This window comes from Rhamphochromis longiceps, linkage group LG10, assembly GCF_057381845.1.
Source record: "Rhamphochromis longiceps isolate RC_006_pf linkage group LG10, R_longiceps_female_GT1.1, whole genome shotgun sequence".
NCBI lineage: Eukaryota > Metazoa > Chordata > Actinopteri > Cichliformes > Cichlidae > Rhamphochromis > Rhamphochromis longiceps.
In genome coordinates, this window is record NC_140566.1 from 19,627,736 (window position 1) to 19,644,331 (window position 16,596).

Here is a 16,596-nt window from a genome sequence, read left to right on the forward strand (position 1 = left end):
ATACTTGAGTTGTTTTAAAAGACACTAAAATGGATGTGACAACACTTGACACCTTCGGTGTTGGCTCATCCTCCTCTTCCTCCACTTCTTCCTCCTCCTCCTCTTCATCTTCTTCCTCAGACTCATCCTTAGTGGCAGCTGCCTTCCATCGGCCCCCGCGCCTGTATCCGCGGACAGAACAGGAACAGCTTAGCGTGCACATATTACATTTTGTGCCCTTGGAGGAGCAGTCGCAGTCGCTGATGTGCATTTTTGCAAAAGTGAATCTTACGTTGGCTTCTTGGCCGCCGGCTGAGCCGATTTAGGCGGACGTCCTCTCCTTTTCTGCGGCGTGGACTCTGCAGAGTCAGATCTGTTAAAGGAAGACAAAACAAAACGACTTCCATCAAAAACGAAGCTCGCTGACAGAACTTTGAAGCACATCTCGTGTTTCTGCGTGCGCCGGCTGTTTTCGTACCCCTGTGATCGTCGTGGCGCCCTGGCTTGCCTTCCTCCCCTGGTCTTCACCTCCATGTTTTCACTGCTCCTGTCGTCGTCCTCGTCTTCATCCTCTACTTCCTCCTCACCCCTCTCCTCGTCCTCCTCCTCTTCCTCCTCATCCTCCTCGGGTGGAGGAGCTGCCTTCTTCCGCCCCCTCCTCCCTTTGGCAGGCGTGTCCTGACTGGGCGTAGCAGACTTCGGAGGCCGGCCCCTGCGGCCTTTCTTGGGCGGACTGTTCTGTTCGTCCTCCGGCCGGTTGTCTTCGTCCCACGGGTCCTCAGAGTCAGCCGCTGCGGTGGTGTTGGCAGTTGCCTTCTTACGTCCACGCTTCGGCTTGCTCTCCTGGTCATCGCCGGAGGTTACGCCCCGTTTGCGACCCCGGGGCTTTTCGATATCCTGCACACAAACTCATTGTTCACCATTTCTTTGTTTCACAGTAAAAAAGACTGAAATTCAGTTTTTACAGCAGCACAAAGAAAAGGAAGAAGAAAAATGGTGATGAGAGATAGAGATTTGAGATCTTTGGAGTGGTTTCTCACACGTGACTGGTGAATTGATCTGTAAGCAATAACACACAGAGCCCTTCTGTGACCTTACCGAAGGCTGAAAAATTACATAAGTCGTCTCGATTCCTGAGGTTAACCCTTCTAAAACCCACAAACTCAGTGAGAAACTCATGTGAAATTCATATTTTTGCATAAAAAGATACCATTACTTTTTTCTGTTGTTTGTTTTGAAAGGAAGGATTTCTGAGTCAGATGAAATCATGCATGCAAAGCAATAATGATGGTTTACACAATTTGTACACGTTAATCTAGTCTCGACTTCAATCCAGCTGGTGTTTGCACAGTCGTATCATAAAGCAGAGACACGGGGATTTACGACAGGCAGCACTCTGCCGAATCACGGCAACGCTCCCTTCACTACTTTCCATCAGCTTCAGTATAATCTTTTATCACGGTTTTGCTTATTTGCTTTTGTTTTACTTTAAAAACAAACAAACGAAAGAAACAAACAAAAACCACCCCACACTAGAAAGAATAACTTACAATAGAGTAAGTCTGCACAGCCTCTTTGCTTTTAGATTACAGTCATATCAATTTCAATCAAGGTTGTAACAATAACTACTCCAATACACTTTTTCAACACATATTATTAAACAATACATCCTGTTAAGATCTCATCAGAAATAAAGACGTGATCGCCACATCGACGTTTATCTTCCAATCAGTCTCGCAGCGCCTAAAGGAGATTTACCTTGTCGACACTGTCTGCTCTCTTTAGGCTGATGTCCTCGTTTTCACTGTGATCCATCTCTGTGCTGTCATGCCTGAAAAATAACATCAATCATTACTTGTTACTATTTTAGTTACAAACAAAACAGGGTGCAACAAGTGACACAGTCTCCTGAATTTTCAACATTTGAAAATGATCCATAGACCCTACAATATTAGAATGAAACCCCAACAGTTAGACAAACCCCTATGAGCAAGTGCTTGGCAACAGTGGGAAGGAAAAACTCTCCTTTAACAGGAAAAAGCCTACGGCAGAGCAGCTACGTATGGAAACATCCTACGTGCAAACACGGAGTGCCTGGAGCTAATCCGAGTCTTTTATCAGACCAAAATATTGCTGATACGTTACGTTTTCTGAGTGTGGGAGTCTTGCCGTTATATCTCCTACCTGCTTTTGCTGCGCTGCGGAGAGCCCGGGTTGGACGAGGAGTCGTTACTGGTGGTCTCCATACGAGAAGCTTTACTCTGGAGTTGTTTGCCCGCTGATGACAAGGGCTTGTTTACCGCCCCCAAAACGTTAGCAGACTTGGGCTTAAATAGGAAGGAGAGGCGGTCAGAGTGGAGCAGTGAGCCGGATGTGTGATCAACAAAACTAGTGAGCCCACATTATCATTTAAAAAGCTCGAGCTTACCTTTCCTGGTGTGAAGAATGCCTTCATCTCTGCTGGGAGATAATTTTTTGTGTTGCTGAAGTTCTGAAAGAGAGAAGCAGAGAGAACAGCAGCAATTAAAACAAAGCAGAAACACAAGCAGACGATCTCATTAGACAAAACATGCCTGCTTTTTTGTTTTTTCCCCCTTTTTTGATAATTTCTCTTCAAACAAGGACACGTTTATACAAAACTTAAGGCAGCTACTTTCTCATAACTCTTCGGAAGGATCTGCTAACACTAGCAATGCTGTCGTTTACTCATTTTAACAAAGTGAAAAATGTTTTGGATGCTTTAAACTCTTCAGAGCGCAGAGACCGACCTTGTCTGGTTTGGTAAAGAAGCGTGATGGCAGCACGGGGTCCTTTGGAGACTCCAGGCTGTAGGTGGTGCTCTTCGACATGATAATGTGCATGGCAACGTCACACACTGTGTAGAGTTTCTGCACAAGGAAGAAACAACAAACGCACGTCAGGGCAGCACTGATGACGGCGGCTGAAACACTGGCTGGATATCTACTGTCCATATTAGCTGCACGTTAAATGAGCACCTCATTCGTTTTGGGATCGGTGGCGGCCTGGGCGTCTTTCGTCTGCTTGATGTTTTCCACCATTTTTCTTATGAAGGCGTGGCTGTTGTTCTCATTCTTGGCCATTATAATCTCGAGGACAAACCACAGAGCCCTATCCAGGACAGCAAGTTTGACATTAAAAGGTACAAGTCATGATTAACCATCATAAAAACAGACTAAAACGTGACTGAAACCACAAACGCCAGGTTGGAATATTAAAAACCCATTTAAGAGATCATACACCGCTTACTCTTTAATTTCCTTTAGCTGCTCGATGTCTTGTACTTTGACATAGTCCGGGTCGTGTGCCAGAAGGTGGATGGTGTAGGGCACCACATACTCCGGCAGCAGAGAGAACAGCTTGTCTGTGGGTACACACACAGTGAATATGACACCACCCTCAAATGTCATCCGAAATCATCAGATATCGTTTGGTTTCTTTACCGCTGAGGGCAGCGTGCTGTTTGAGGTACTCGCGGCGTATGTTGACGTTTTTCACCAGGCACTGGCGAGCGTGAGCCCGCCTCTCCTTAACGGGGTCCTTGGCGCACAGAGCGAACACTGCCATGTATTCCAGCGGTAGCCGCAGACGGCACAGGCCCCGGTGAAGCTTCTGGGCAAAACACTGTCGCACCTGGTAGCACTCATCCTATAGCGCAAAGACGAGGACACGGAGAACAGGAAACGCGATGATGAGGAGGATGAAATGGGACAATATCAGGGAGAAGAGGCAGAGGTGGAATAAAGATGAGCTGCACAGAAAAGGACTTTAACTGAAAACGCAGAGCCGGCAAATTAAATATGGCAGTTCTTACATTAATGACGAGCGCGCACAACTGATATTGCTCCAACGTGATGATTTCGTGGTAGCAGGGCTCCTGTGCCAGCTTCAGCAGGGCGCACGCCGCCGCCAGCCGCAGCCTCGACATGTCCGGTTTGCTAGAGAGAAACAAGAGGAAGCAGATTTATTCATTTATCTACAAACGTTCTTACCATCAAAACCCTCAAAGGTCCAGAGCACCCATTAAAAGTGAGCGCTTCACTGAAAATTGCACGACCTTAATCTGAGGACAAAGCTTTCTTTGAGCTGCTCAAGGGCCTGACACACACAGGACCTTAGGTTTGTCTGAGAAGCAGAGTTTATTTATTTTAATTACCCCATCTTGCCCTGTTCTGTTAGGTCTCCATCGCTGTGTAAGATAGCAGTCAGCATCCTCAGGGTGGAGTTGCCCGATTTGCTCTGGTTGTTCTTCACGCCTAGTAACCACCTCACCATCAGCTTGATGCCCTGGATCTGAATGAGGAAGATGAAAGAGTGAAAGATTAAGTGTTTTGCATTAATACATCAAGAGTGTGACAAAGTAATTAGGAGAATTCTGGCTCAGAGTAATCTTCAGATTAAACTACTTAAAAAACAAAAACAGCAGCCAGACGGAGCTTTTGAAGAGACACACAAACGTTCACTGCTGACCTTGGCCATGGTCTCTGGGGACACTTCATCATCGGGAACCCAAAGTTTGGTTGTTTTCTTTCCTGGGATCTACAAATAACACAAACAATTTGAATAATTCACATAAACTGAGACTTTAGGTCAACACAGCTGGGAATATTTATACAGCACATTTAAGCCAAAGTGCAATCAGAAGAAAACCCCCCACTTATAATAATTAAATGAGTAAAACAAGACTAATTACATCAAAATGAAAAGTAATAAAAAAGTTACAAATAATAATAGTAAAGGAGAAGCACTAATCTTAGGCTCAAAAGGCTAAAGAGAAGAGGCGTGCTTAAACACTGCAGAACAGTAAGAGGTATACGTGGATGCGTGTGTATACCCTGTCGTTCATGAGCAGATCCTTCACAATGAAGTTGGCGACTAGAGATTTGAGAGGTGCGGCAAACTGTTCTGGGGCCAGCTGGGCCAGGTGACCCAGGGTGGTCAAAGGAGTGATGAGCTGCTCCAGGTTAGCAGTGTCCAGACTTTTATGAAGAGGCTGAAGAAACACAACATGTCACTGACACAGTTTTAGGAGCACATAAAAAAAATAAATTAAAAAATCTCAGGATGGATTTGATGTAAAGTTAATGCAGACGTCACATTGGGGTAAATATTCTGAGCACATCCATGAATGCAGACGGATTCTCTTTGTAACACAAAAAAACAGGAAAATCGGCTGAAATAACACAATTAAAGGGTAAAGCACTCCAAACCACATTGGTTTCCCCTCTTAGATTCAGTTGCTTTGAAAGTTCCAGATAATCAGCAGTCACCCAATACTGGCCCAGAGTTCACTCACCGTCTAAAACAACATGTTTTAGGTCTTTTCGCCTTCCTTTTAAATCGAATTTCATTTTGATTGGCTGCCCGTCACAAACAGGATTTAAGCCAGGGATAGGGATATCCTCTCTCATTGACCACATAGATAAAAACCTGGCACCAAAGTGACTGACCTCAAAGATTTGGGCAAAGTGTGTGTCTCTGTTGCTGAACATGGCGTTGATGCAGTGGATGGCATATTTAGCCTGGCGGGGAGGGCCTCTCTTGGCTTTGGCCTGTAGTACCGGCAGTAGAACACTTGGGGGAGCAGACGGGAGAACACCACGAACAACAAAAACACAGCAGAAAGTTGGGTCACAAGTCATGCACAGAGCAGCGTGTCCTAAGTAAGCGTATAAATAATGCATCCCTGCATTCCAGGAGTGTCACTGCACATTACACAGCGCTGCAAGGCAAACAAATCAGCCAAATTTAGCTCATCAAACTCACGATTTGATGTGAGGAAAACTCTCCTCCATCTTGCTGCCTGTATTCTTGAAGATCTGCAGCGCTGCCTCTGCCACCTTCTCGTCATCCATTTTCAAACAGCCCAGCAGAGACTCAAACGTCTCTGCAGAGTGGAATGACACTGGATGTGTGAATGACAGCACCTGCGAGTGATGAAAGGTGAGTCAAACAGCTGCGCAGAGTACAATCAACACCTTTTCACCTTAGAAAGAAAAGAAACAAGCGTGATTGATATTTTAAGCAAACCGTAAAGGGTCGAAAAGATGTGTGTGTGTTTTACTCATTAATTATCTGTTGTGTTTGTGTCACTATAAAAAGGCAGGACTGCAGGAGACATCATCCATCACCGAGTGCTTCTTTTTTCCCCGTCACTCCACAATTTCAACCAACAACAATTTATATATCACTGATTGCTAGACTGCAGGTAGCAATTGACACGACAGCAGCAGAAGTTACTGAGCGACTGCAGAGCCTATAATTTAGATTAATTCTTGCAGGTATTCTATTTTTGTTAAATGGTGCACTCACGCACGATAATGAAAAGGCTTACAACAGAGTATCCATCGTGTCAATCTGCAGATAAACACCACAGGCGTTCGTGTTTATTACCGATCTTTACCTTCAGCAGTTCCAGCCCTGCTCTGATGGCCTCTTCAGTGGGAACACCTTCCTCTTCGTCATCAGCTGTTCCATCTATAGATTTGTTTACCTGTTTTATCAGAGCACTGAGAGATGATGGTAGAGGTTAAATTTCTGCACGCTAGACTCGGATATGGCTGTTGTTTGCATTCTTTTTATTTATTGGATGAGCTAAAATTTGCATCCTGACGCACAGTACCTGATGGACTCTGTGTCGATGTGCACAGGAGCAATCCTCTCCAACAGGAACTTCACCATTTCCAGGAATGGATTGCTGGGTTGTTTGGGGCTGCCAAGTTTTTTAGTGATGTCTCTCTGAAAGGACGACAATTAAGAACTTCAATTTATTTATGTAGCACCAAACCACAACAATACGAAGACCCTAACAGAGAGAAAACTCCACCAATCAGATGACCCCCTATGAGCAGGCACTTTGTGGCAACGCTTACAGCACCAGCTCAGGGTTTTATGGCCGTAATATTCTCTGTGCCTTTTCAGTATTTCCAAACCAAAGCCACCTGGAGTGATATTTCACAGCTGGACTAAAATCTAATGCTGCTTTTTTTCTTTTTTCTTTTTTTTTCTTTTTTAAAATGTGGAAATACAAACACAGCAGCATGAACGCCCAACATCTCATATACTCACAGCAGTGAGCATCATCATTTAGTTCACTTAATTGTTGCCAACTTAGCAAATCTGCCGCAGGATTAAGCAACAAGAAAAAATACCAAAAATACTTTCTAGTGAAATACTCTATTGTGCAAGTGTCTCATGCTTCCCCTCATTTCTTTCCATTTTCCAAGAAAAATGGGAAAGAAGCACAGTGATTTATGTGCAAACAAACGTAAATACAGTGTATAAAGCAAAAACAGAGTCTGTGCAGTTCTAACAGGCTTGAAAGTCAATATTTGGTATGACCACCAACTCTCTTAGCGGATTTTTCCTGTAATTTCTTTAGTTAATCTTCAGGAATACTTCTCCAGACGTCTTGAAGGACATGGCTGCCTTTCGTTCTGTTCTCGGTCAACATGAAAGCACACTGCTTCAATGCTATTGAGGTCAGGGCTCTTGGAAGGTCAATCCTTGACAGATAGTGTTTCATTGTGTGCTTTTCTATCCAGCTATGCTTTTAGTGCACTGGCAGTGTGTTTGTGATCATTGTCATCCTGAAGCTGCTGCCAATCAGATGCTCTCCAGAAGGTACTGCATGCTGGATCAAAATCTGGTGGTACTTTTCTGCATTTGTCCTATTGATTCTCAGTCCAGGTCCTGTATAACTTGGCATACCTGAGCCTTTTCTGTTTCCTTTAAGAATGGCTCTTCCACTGAGACCATTTCTGATGAGGCTTCAGTGAGTAGCAGATGGATCAACTGAAGGTCTCTAGGCATTTCTGAGGTCCTCTGTCAGGGCTTTGATATATTTTCCTCCCCTAATTCTTAAGATGGATCTTTAGGTCTGCCACTTTTTTTTTGGACTCGACTTGTCTAGTTTCCTCAAATTTTAAAGGACACGCTGCACATCATGCTGAGATACGAGTTTTTGGCCAGTAGCTCTTTTCGAATGACCGTCATGTTGCAAAAATACCACGTTGCCAAGACTGTTACCTTTGGCAACGTTCACAGATTCAACTAACGAAACAGGAAAACGTTTGTTTATGCATCAGGCTGCTACTAACAAAGTGTCTGAGGACGCAACGTAAAATTGTGTCTTTGCTAAGTTGTTTGCGCAGACACAACGCTGGCGCACAGGTGCCTTTTTGTGCTTGAGTGATTCACAGGTCAATGTTTTACAAACAAAAAGAAATCCTCTGTATATGATTAGGTACCATAAATGGATTAAAAATGAGTGAAAGAGCAGCCGACGTCCAAAGAAAAACTTTGAAGGATCTTCAGAAAGCCGGGAGAATTACTGCTCAAGACCGCTACAGTCACACGTCTCAGTCTGTCTTCTGTGTTCGGCGAGACATCAGACAGAGAGACAGAAATTATGGCGGGCAGCCCTAATAACATCCTCCTTACAGCGGAGCAGGGGTGGATTGTTTCAATACATTTCCCCACCGTGACAACGATCGGTCACTAAAACTGTCATGAAACCAAGCTTAAACATTTTAAAACCACCTTTGGAATGTACTCAAGTCGAGTTACTGCTCATTTAAAGGTTATTACAGATTAGATATAATAAAGACAAGGACACTTTGGACTCAAAATACTGACATGTGTATAAAAGTGTTGTCTTATGCACAAAAATTGGAAGATGTGAACTCTATGAACAAATAAGTACATTTACGACTACAGTACCTATATGAAGAATCGGGTCAAATAACACAAAGCTAGTGGAGGGATGAAAGTATTTCGCTTAAAGGAAACCACATCGTTATCTCAAAGGAACTCAACACTCACCACACAGACTTCAGCTTGCTTGCAAGAGCACGCGGGGCTGACCAAGGTTTCTAACTGATCTCTGATTCGCTCATCATCATCCAAGACCTGAGCCAGCTTCTTCACAAAGTCCTGAGCCTTGCCAGGGTCTGGCAGGTTCCCTGTTCACAGAGAAATTTCAGCATGTCACAGTGAAATCGATGTGAAATCAGGGTGAGAAGGTCACCCTGCGATCACTTTTGTTCATTTTTCCTGTTTGAAAGGACGTGCTGAATTCAGAGAGATGCCTTACTTGTGATCACCATGACTTTGGCAAACACAGCCTTGTTGGATGCTTCAGACTGAAAACAAACAAGCACACAGTTACAGAAAAACCTTTTAGAGACAAGTATAGTGCAGTTATTACAGTCTGTGGTGTGCGTTAGTTACCTTGGGTTTTTTGATCAGGTCCAGCAGGTCTTTGACATGGTGTCTCAACAGATTCTGGCACTTCCACATCTCATTCAAAGCTCTGCAGGTGAAAGAAGCAAGGGACACAATGATGTGTTTGCCAGGCCTCCTTTAATACACATGTTGTTGCATAACAATTAAAAACTGACTTACTTAACAGCATTTGTGTCCAGGGTGGCATACAGGTAGTACAGACACTTCATTCTTTCAGTGGTTTCCAGGTTGTGAGGAACCATGTACTGGGCAAAAACCCGCTCCACCAGCAACCTGTACGTACAGAGGGCACATTTTATGGAGAAAATTAAATTAATAATAATAAAATAATAAAAATGTTTGGGTGCGAGTGGTTAGTAATAGTTAATAGATCCTAGCCGGTACAGAAAGCAGCAGCTGAACCTTTAACTAAAACCAGAAGAGCGATATGACATCACTGAGCATCTCTACACAGGTTACTGATTTGATTTAGTACTCTTACTAATGGCTCCTGGGAGCTTTACTTTACTGCAGACATTACTTCATTACTTATTTAAATTAGCCCATTAGCCTGTGGGCAGCCAGAAACCCTCAACAAAACCCTGCTGGCAGCTCCTGGGTCTAAATTCAAGTCTAGACGGGACTGCGCCTTTAACGTCAGGGCACCTCGGCTCTCGAAGGGCCTGCATTCAGAGCTCAGACCCAAACTGCCATCAGCACATCGACTGATCCTCTAAATACTCTCTTTCACTCTTGCTTCTATCCTTCTGTAACAAATCACCTCTGAATCTCCACCCACTCCACCCTGCCTGGACTAGGGATGGGTATCGAAAACCGGTTCTTGTTGAGAACCGGTTCCCACTGTTTCAACTCCTTGGAATTGTTTGGCATTTTTGCAAACGATTCACTTATTGATTCCAGTCGCCCCGAATGACGTCACCACGTTGCGGAGCGTCATTTACCTGGCAGGAAACACGGCGCCTACGCGGCTCAAACGCTCAAAAGTTTGGTTATACTTTACGAGAACGGATGACAACGGGGCAACTTGCAATACTTGCAAAGTAGATATTTCATTTAAGGGAGGAAACACTACGAATATGCAAAAGCATTTGCTCACAAAACACGTGATAACCTTAAATGAATGTCGTGTTTTTAATTCCACTCCGGACTCGTGAATCTCAACCCAGCAGCAGCGTTAACGTTTGCACGTCCTCTCCCCTTAATACGGCAGGTAAATAATCAACTAACAGTGCATATTATGTTAGCGCGATCTGCCTCATTACAAAACCTGCCATTACTGTGCGTTTAGGTGACCATGATGAGAGAGACAGACAGAGTCTGGCTCAGATGCTGGCAGTTCTCGCTGCAGTCTACCGGTAGCGTCTCCTTTCAGGTCAGGATAGACGAATGTCACCGAGCAGTGACCAAGTTTGTGGTCAAAGGCTTGCACCCATTTGCCACAGCAGATGCCCCGACATTCGGTATGTGAATGTGTTTAATTGTAGGCAGGGACATTACTGGATATTCTTGTGTAATTGCTACAGAATAATTTATGTTATACTTTGTTATTGCTACAGAAGAATATTTATTTTATTATTTTACATTTACAATTTTTTTTCCTGGGGACCCTGTGACACCCCATTGAAGAGCCGTAGGCTGTGGATCTAAGAGACGATATAAAACAAAGTTCTAAGCTAATCAACCTCAGTGTTCTCCTTTTTAAAAAGAATTGATAAAGAATTTAATCTTATCAATACCCATGCCTAGCCTGGACCGTCTTCTTCACCTCTCTCGTGCACCACCTGCTGCTTTGGATGGCTGACCGCTAGAGCTGGGCGATAGAACGATAACGATATGTATCGCGATATAACTTTTACTCGATAGAGAAATTAAGCTATCGCGATAGACCTCGCCGCTCTTGTCCTCTTAAAAAAAAAAAAAAAAAAAAAAAAAAAAGTCAGCCAATCCAAATTAAGTAGCGCAGAGCCGAACCAATCACAGCCGCAGCGTCACGTCGCGTGACTTGTTACGTACAGCACAAGTGCCAAGCCGCACGTGTGTTTGTTTGGGAAGCAGCCAGCGGGTAATGGAGCCAGCGCGTAATGGAGGAAATGAGTGTGCCGACTAGAAAAATCAACCGAGCGTGACCGAAGAGAAAACAGATGATGGTTCCAATGGCGGAGAGATTGTCGAACGGAAGAGCCATAGAAGTTCTGTAGTGTGAAGGTATTTCGGCTATTTCAAGTCTGACAAAAAAACAGAGTAGCGTGCACTGTAAATTGTGCCGAAAGCAAGTCTGGAAATACAATAAACTGGTGCATGCGTCACACTGTGCGCCACGTTATTGTTTCGGTGAAATGAATTTCTACAATACTGTTACTGTTAATTCTACTCTCTGCAGTGTTTAAATGCTTACATATACACACAGTTACTGTCCGTCCACACACACGACTCGGTTCTGCTTCTATGCCCCAGCTTTGTTTACTTTTTCCCACCGAGGCTTCTAGACTTCTGATTGGCCAACATTTCTGCACGGTTAGGAATCTAGCTCCACCTGCTGCTTTGGCATGTTCATAGCAGCGTTTTCCTTCATTTCTGCCTTTATGTGTGGACGGGATTATTTTTTAAAACGAAAGCGGAAAATCTCCGTTTTCAAAAATACCCGTGTACGTGTGGACGTAGCCTCAGTCTCTGACTGGAAGCGCTAATTCGTCATTCGGCTTTTGTCAGACTAAAGTAACTGTTAAAACTGTTTGAAAAGCTCAGCTATACAACAAGGAGAGATTGAGAATTTCCTTTTAGTTCTCAGTTTATTTGATATTGACAAAAGTTAGTCAGTTTTGTCTGTTCTTCTGTAAAACAAACTAAGATTTATTTTTAGAATTAATATTTTGTTTCTAAGTGGAATTGACAATTTAGTCTGTTTCATTTGTTCTATTTTGAAACTTAAACGCTTTAGCGGCTGCCTTTTGTGTAGTTTGCAATATTTGCCTTTATTTATCTGAAAAAGTCTCATGTTCCTTAAGTACATCTACCCTGTTGAACTTATTATGGGAAATAAATATTTAAATAAAAACAAGCTGCTGATTATTTCACATTTTACTTGTGAGCAACGGCACATTTAAATCTTACAAATATAGTTATTTGGCTTATATCGTGATAGATATCGTTATCGCCTGAAATGAAAAAAACATATCGTGATATGAAAAAATCTCATATCGCCCAGCTCTACTGACCGCACATATTTAAACTCACTCGCTTAAACACACTTCCTGCCTCCCTCTCATTCACACACGAGTATTCTGACTTCCTTCTATTGACTTTCATTCCTCTTTACTCCACATCATACCTCCACCTCTCCAGGGTGTCTTCCACCTACTCCCACTTAAGATCAGCCTTCTGTCACTGTCTCTCAGCCCTCATGGTGCTGCACCACCATCACACACCTCACTGATATGTAAATTAATTAATTCAAACATAAGCTCAAATGTCAACACTCGTCACAACAACAACGACAACAACAAAAAACCCTTTTCAGCCTTTATGTGCTGAAGTTTTAGAGCTTTTCAAGGGGAAACTGCTGAACCAACACAAGTAAAGCTACCCTGCTGTTCACACAACACACATGCATACACTCCGACCACATCGGGCACTTTTCTGCCAGCAGCTGAGTGACTCCACAGCAGCAGAGATCACCTACACCCACAGAAAGTCCACTGAGATTCGAGTCCGACGCCTCGTTCTCTTCCTCTCCCTTTTCTTTTACTCAATTTAGGCTTTAAAAACCCATCTCAGTTTGCCTCGTATCATCTAATCTACTTCTAATTCAGCTGGTGACATTTTGCAGAATGATGGTTTCCATGTTGAGTAAGTGTAGGTGGAGAGATGGAGAAACAATCACACACCATCAAAGGAATGCTGCTCAAAGAATAATAAAAAGTCCCACGCACACAACTCGCTTACAAAAATATTTGGGACTGCTCTACATTATGAGCCTCGGCAGGGTGACAGAACCAGTCTCTCTTCCTCCATACAGCTATGACACCGCACTGATAAATGCAGTGCAGAGAAAGGTGGATATTAAAGGCAGATTTTAATGTTTCTGCTGGGAAAAAACTTATTAGAGCTCATTTTCTACATTCAGTTAGTTATGCACAGAGCAGGAATTGTTCATCACAGTAAATTAAGACTCTGAAATGCACCACTACCAGCTTTTTCCTCTGCAATCACACAAAAAGTTAAAAAGTTAAACTCCCAGGTACTAAATGAATACATTTTGAACTGTAGCCAACAGAAAAACATGCACACAAACCTGTCATCAATGCTGTTCTGGTAGTAGATGTGCAGCAGCTTGTCTTTGATCCAGGAAATCTGTTTTGAGGCCTCCCTCCCGCCTTCTCCCTGCAGCGAGTACTTCCTGTAGATCGATGCAAGGCCCATCATGGCCTCCTTACGCACGCGCCACTGACGGCAAATTAAAAAGAAAACGTTTCAATGAAACTACTAGTTAGAAAATAAAATATTCAACGGGCAGGTGCAGCGGCTGATGTGACTGTTTACTGCCATTTAAGCCAAACGTGTACCAACAAAAATATTAATAATCAAATTATAAATCTCACTATTAGATCAATAAACCCAAAACAAACAACAACAGTGTAACTATATCTGAAACAATCTGATACATCAACAATAAAATAATACTAATAATAACAACATCATCATCATTATTGACCAGGATTTAAAAAACATGACTTACTCTCTTGTCCAAAGTCCTCTCCTTTACATAATTGAGCAGTGCATCATTGACTAGAGACAAATCCTTCTTGGCAGCAGTTACTATAGAGACAATGACATCATGGCGAATAGCCTCCTCTGGGTCATGTGATCTGACCCTCAAGTATTCTGGGGAAGGAAACAGGAACAAATGAGTGGGACGTGAGAGGACTGGCTACCTCGAACGCAAAGAAAGCACCAGGCAGCTGCTTCTCATTTGACGTCGAGCACACACTCGAGCGGCCTTCACGCACATGCAGTTCTCAGCACACAAAAGCACGAAAGTGTCCGTGTGTTTTTACCTGTAAGGTCTTTGGCCAGGTCTGGGTGGTTCATGAGACAGTGACTGGCGAATTTGACACACTCCAATCTGATAGGCACGTGGATGTCATTAAACCTTTTTTTGATAAAAGAAACGGACGTTAATGTCGGCGACTTTAAAAGGTGGCTCGTACATGAACATAGCTCTAAGAAGACGGCGTCTCATGTGGGTACACAACATACATCAACAAGCTCACTTTATATTACACTCTGTCACATGACTCCCGCCAAACCCTCCCACATATTTTGGACACGCAGTAAAATTCAGGTATATTGGGGCCGAATAAGTCTAACTCTAAGCCAGATAAACTAGCTAAGCTGCACTTGACAGGGTCGAACCCTGTAAAACTAATGAGATACAAATTACAGCCCAGACTCTCTTTGTGGATTAACAACAACATGTAATCTGTTTAACCGTCTACAGACAGGCTTCACCAGACTCTCCCAATGGGTTTAAGAGATATATTAAGGTGAAAAAACTCACACTTCTGGTGTGTGACGTGCTCACACACACCCTGATATAAGAGAACCCAGTAGATTCTATTTTATTTCTCATGGTAAGAGCAGGAAACTGTAGATACGCTGCATGTAAGCAGTCTACTGCTAACGTTTGTTTCCATCCTGTGCTCTCATCTACTCTACTTTAATACATAGTATTATCTATGAGCCATTAAAGGGCCAGTTCACCCACAATTCCACACCTGAAAACTGCTTGATCAGCTGCAGGAAGTATTCTCAACTCTTCCCTTTGTTCTTTGCAAGACTTGATTTTATAATACAATTGTACGACTGTTCAATGCAACACCATGACACGCGTACATTAAAGACAAGCACAGTTCTATTTTTCTCATTTATTTTAATTATCTACGGCCTCGTGCTCACACCCGATTCTCCATCTGTCTTTGTTTTGATCATCTCTCCGGCCTATGGCAAACAGTTCGCTGTGTTTTATCACACAGGATTTGTGTGGCATTTATGTAGTAATAATAAAGTGAAGAATCCAGTGTAACCACAACAAAAAGAAAATATATTTAGTTTTAATATGGTTTAAAATATAGTATTAATCCAAAAGTGAACCAACCAATTGATACTAAATGCAAGCTAAAAAAGAAAAGATGATTCTTTTGTCTCTTTGAAAGCAAAGTTATCAATCAAATCGCGATTATAGAGACATTTGTCAGATCCACAACACTGAATCCCACCTGCCCAGGTAACACTGCCAGAGTGGTTTGTTCTGCGCAGCCAACTCAGAGTCCTTGGCTCCAAACATCTTAGCCAGCAGCTTCACCACCTGCAGCCTCTCATCATTATCATTACTCTGCAGAGACGAGCGGGGAAAGACAAAGAGATGGGGAGAGAAATGATGCACCAAAATCGGCTGAGTCGATTGGAACGAGGTGCCAAGTCATTTACATTAACTACACGGGAAACATTACCGTTTTCATAACAGACAATGGCAGTACTTTCTTTGGTATCAATCTTGTTTGCAAATCAGAAGCAAGACAAAGGGAGACGAGGAAGGAAGAGGAAAGGGGTGAGCATGAAAGAAAGACAAAAGTGCAATAGGGGGAGGAAAGAGGAAAGAAAGAGTGAGAGATAAAAAGATGAAACGAGCGTGAGTGAGAGAAAGGCAAAGGGGGAGCAAGCATCAGAAAGAGAGAGAGAGCGAGAGAGAGAGCGAGAGAGAGAGAGAAAGAGAGCGAGAGGGGTTCTGGTCTAAAGCAGAGAGATTTTATCACAGCTATTATTTTGAGGAGACAGCAGTGATCCTCACTCCCCATGAACAGTTAATGAGCGTTATCCATCAGCGGGATGCCTTTATGAGACACTGCAGAGGCAACATTATGCTGACTGCTTTATCTTTCTAATATGAATCAACAAACCTGCAGAGAAAGTGAAAATGTGCAGTTCTGTGTGTAATGGCTACAAGACTTAAGGCTTTTGCAGTTTGACTGTAGTTATAATATCAATACTTATTGAAGTATTGCTGCTTAATCTAAAACTACTGCTAACATCACAATGCAACTGCTTTAAAAATATTAAATTCTTGTAAACATCATAATATTATGCAAAACAACTACACAGACAAAGATAAAATAAATAGATAAATGTGGATTTTTTCCCCTATACCTTGAGCTTGAACTCCAGCTGCGGCAGCACTGAGAGCAGCAGGTGGCTGTCTATGTTGTAAAGCTCCAAGATGAGGTCAAAAACGTGCTCGGACAGATCGCTGACTGAGGTCTTTCCCAGCATCAGCACCTGGTTGAAAAACTGATGCAG

The 16,596-nt window shown here is 43.0% G+C and overlaps 1 protein-coding gene across 1 annotated transcript in view; it reads right to left on the reverse strand.

The window, feature by feature from the left end:
- Positions 1-16,596, reverse strand: part of pds5b (PDS5 cohesin associated factor B) — a 35,175-nt gene that overhangs the window by 925 nt on the left and 17,654 nt on the right. Inside the window, exons 8-34 of the mRNA XM_085420791.1 lie at positions 16,447-16,587; positions 15,519-15,634; positions 14,298-14,392; positions 13,979-14,124; positions 13,535-13,686; positions 9,403-9,516; positions 9,229-9,310; positions 9,092-9,140; positions 8,821-8,960; positions 6,620-6,735; positions 6,401-6,506; positions 5,764-5,924; positions 5,448-5,571; positions 4,832-4,990; positions 4,468-4,536; positions 4,154-4,290; positions 3,812-3,935; positions 3,441-3,645; positions 3,247-3,361; positions 2,976-3,108; positions 2,748-2,867; positions 2,408-2,470; positions 2,164-2,306; positions 1,738-1,810; positions 458-876; positions 272-352; positions 53-161 (exon numbers count right to left, since the gene is read on the reverse strand). Coding sequence (XP_085276917.1) covers positions 53-161; positions 272-352; positions 458-876; positions 1,738-1,810; positions 2,164-2,306; positions 2,408-2,470; positions 2,748-2,867; positions 2,976-3,108; positions 3,247-3,361; positions 3,441-3,645; positions 3,812-3,935; positions 4,154-4,290; positions 4,468-4,536; positions 4,832-4,990; positions 5,448-5,571; positions 5,764-5,924; positions 6,401-6,506; positions 6,620-6,735; positions 8,821-8,960; positions 9,092-9,140; positions 9,229-9,310; positions 9,403-9,516; positions 13,535-13,686; positions 13,979-14,124; positions 14,298-14,392; positions 15,519-15,634; positions 16,447-16,587 — 3,492 coding nt within the window. The remainder of the gene's footprint in view (positions 1-52; positions 162-271; positions 353-457; positions 877-1,737; positions 1,811-2,163; positions 2,307-2,407; positions 2,471-2,747; positions 2,868-2,975; positions 3,109-3,246; positions 3,362-3,440; positions 3,646-3,811; positions 3,936-4,153; positions 4,291-4,467; positions 4,537-4,831; positions 4,991-5,447; positions 5,572-5,763; positions 5,925-6,400; positions 6,507-6,619; positions 6,736-8,820; positions 8,961-9,091; positions 9,141-9,228; positions 9,311-9,402; positions 9,517-13,534; positions 13,687-13,978; positions 14,125-14,297; positions 14,393-15,518; positions 15,635-16,446; positions 16,588-16,596) is intronic.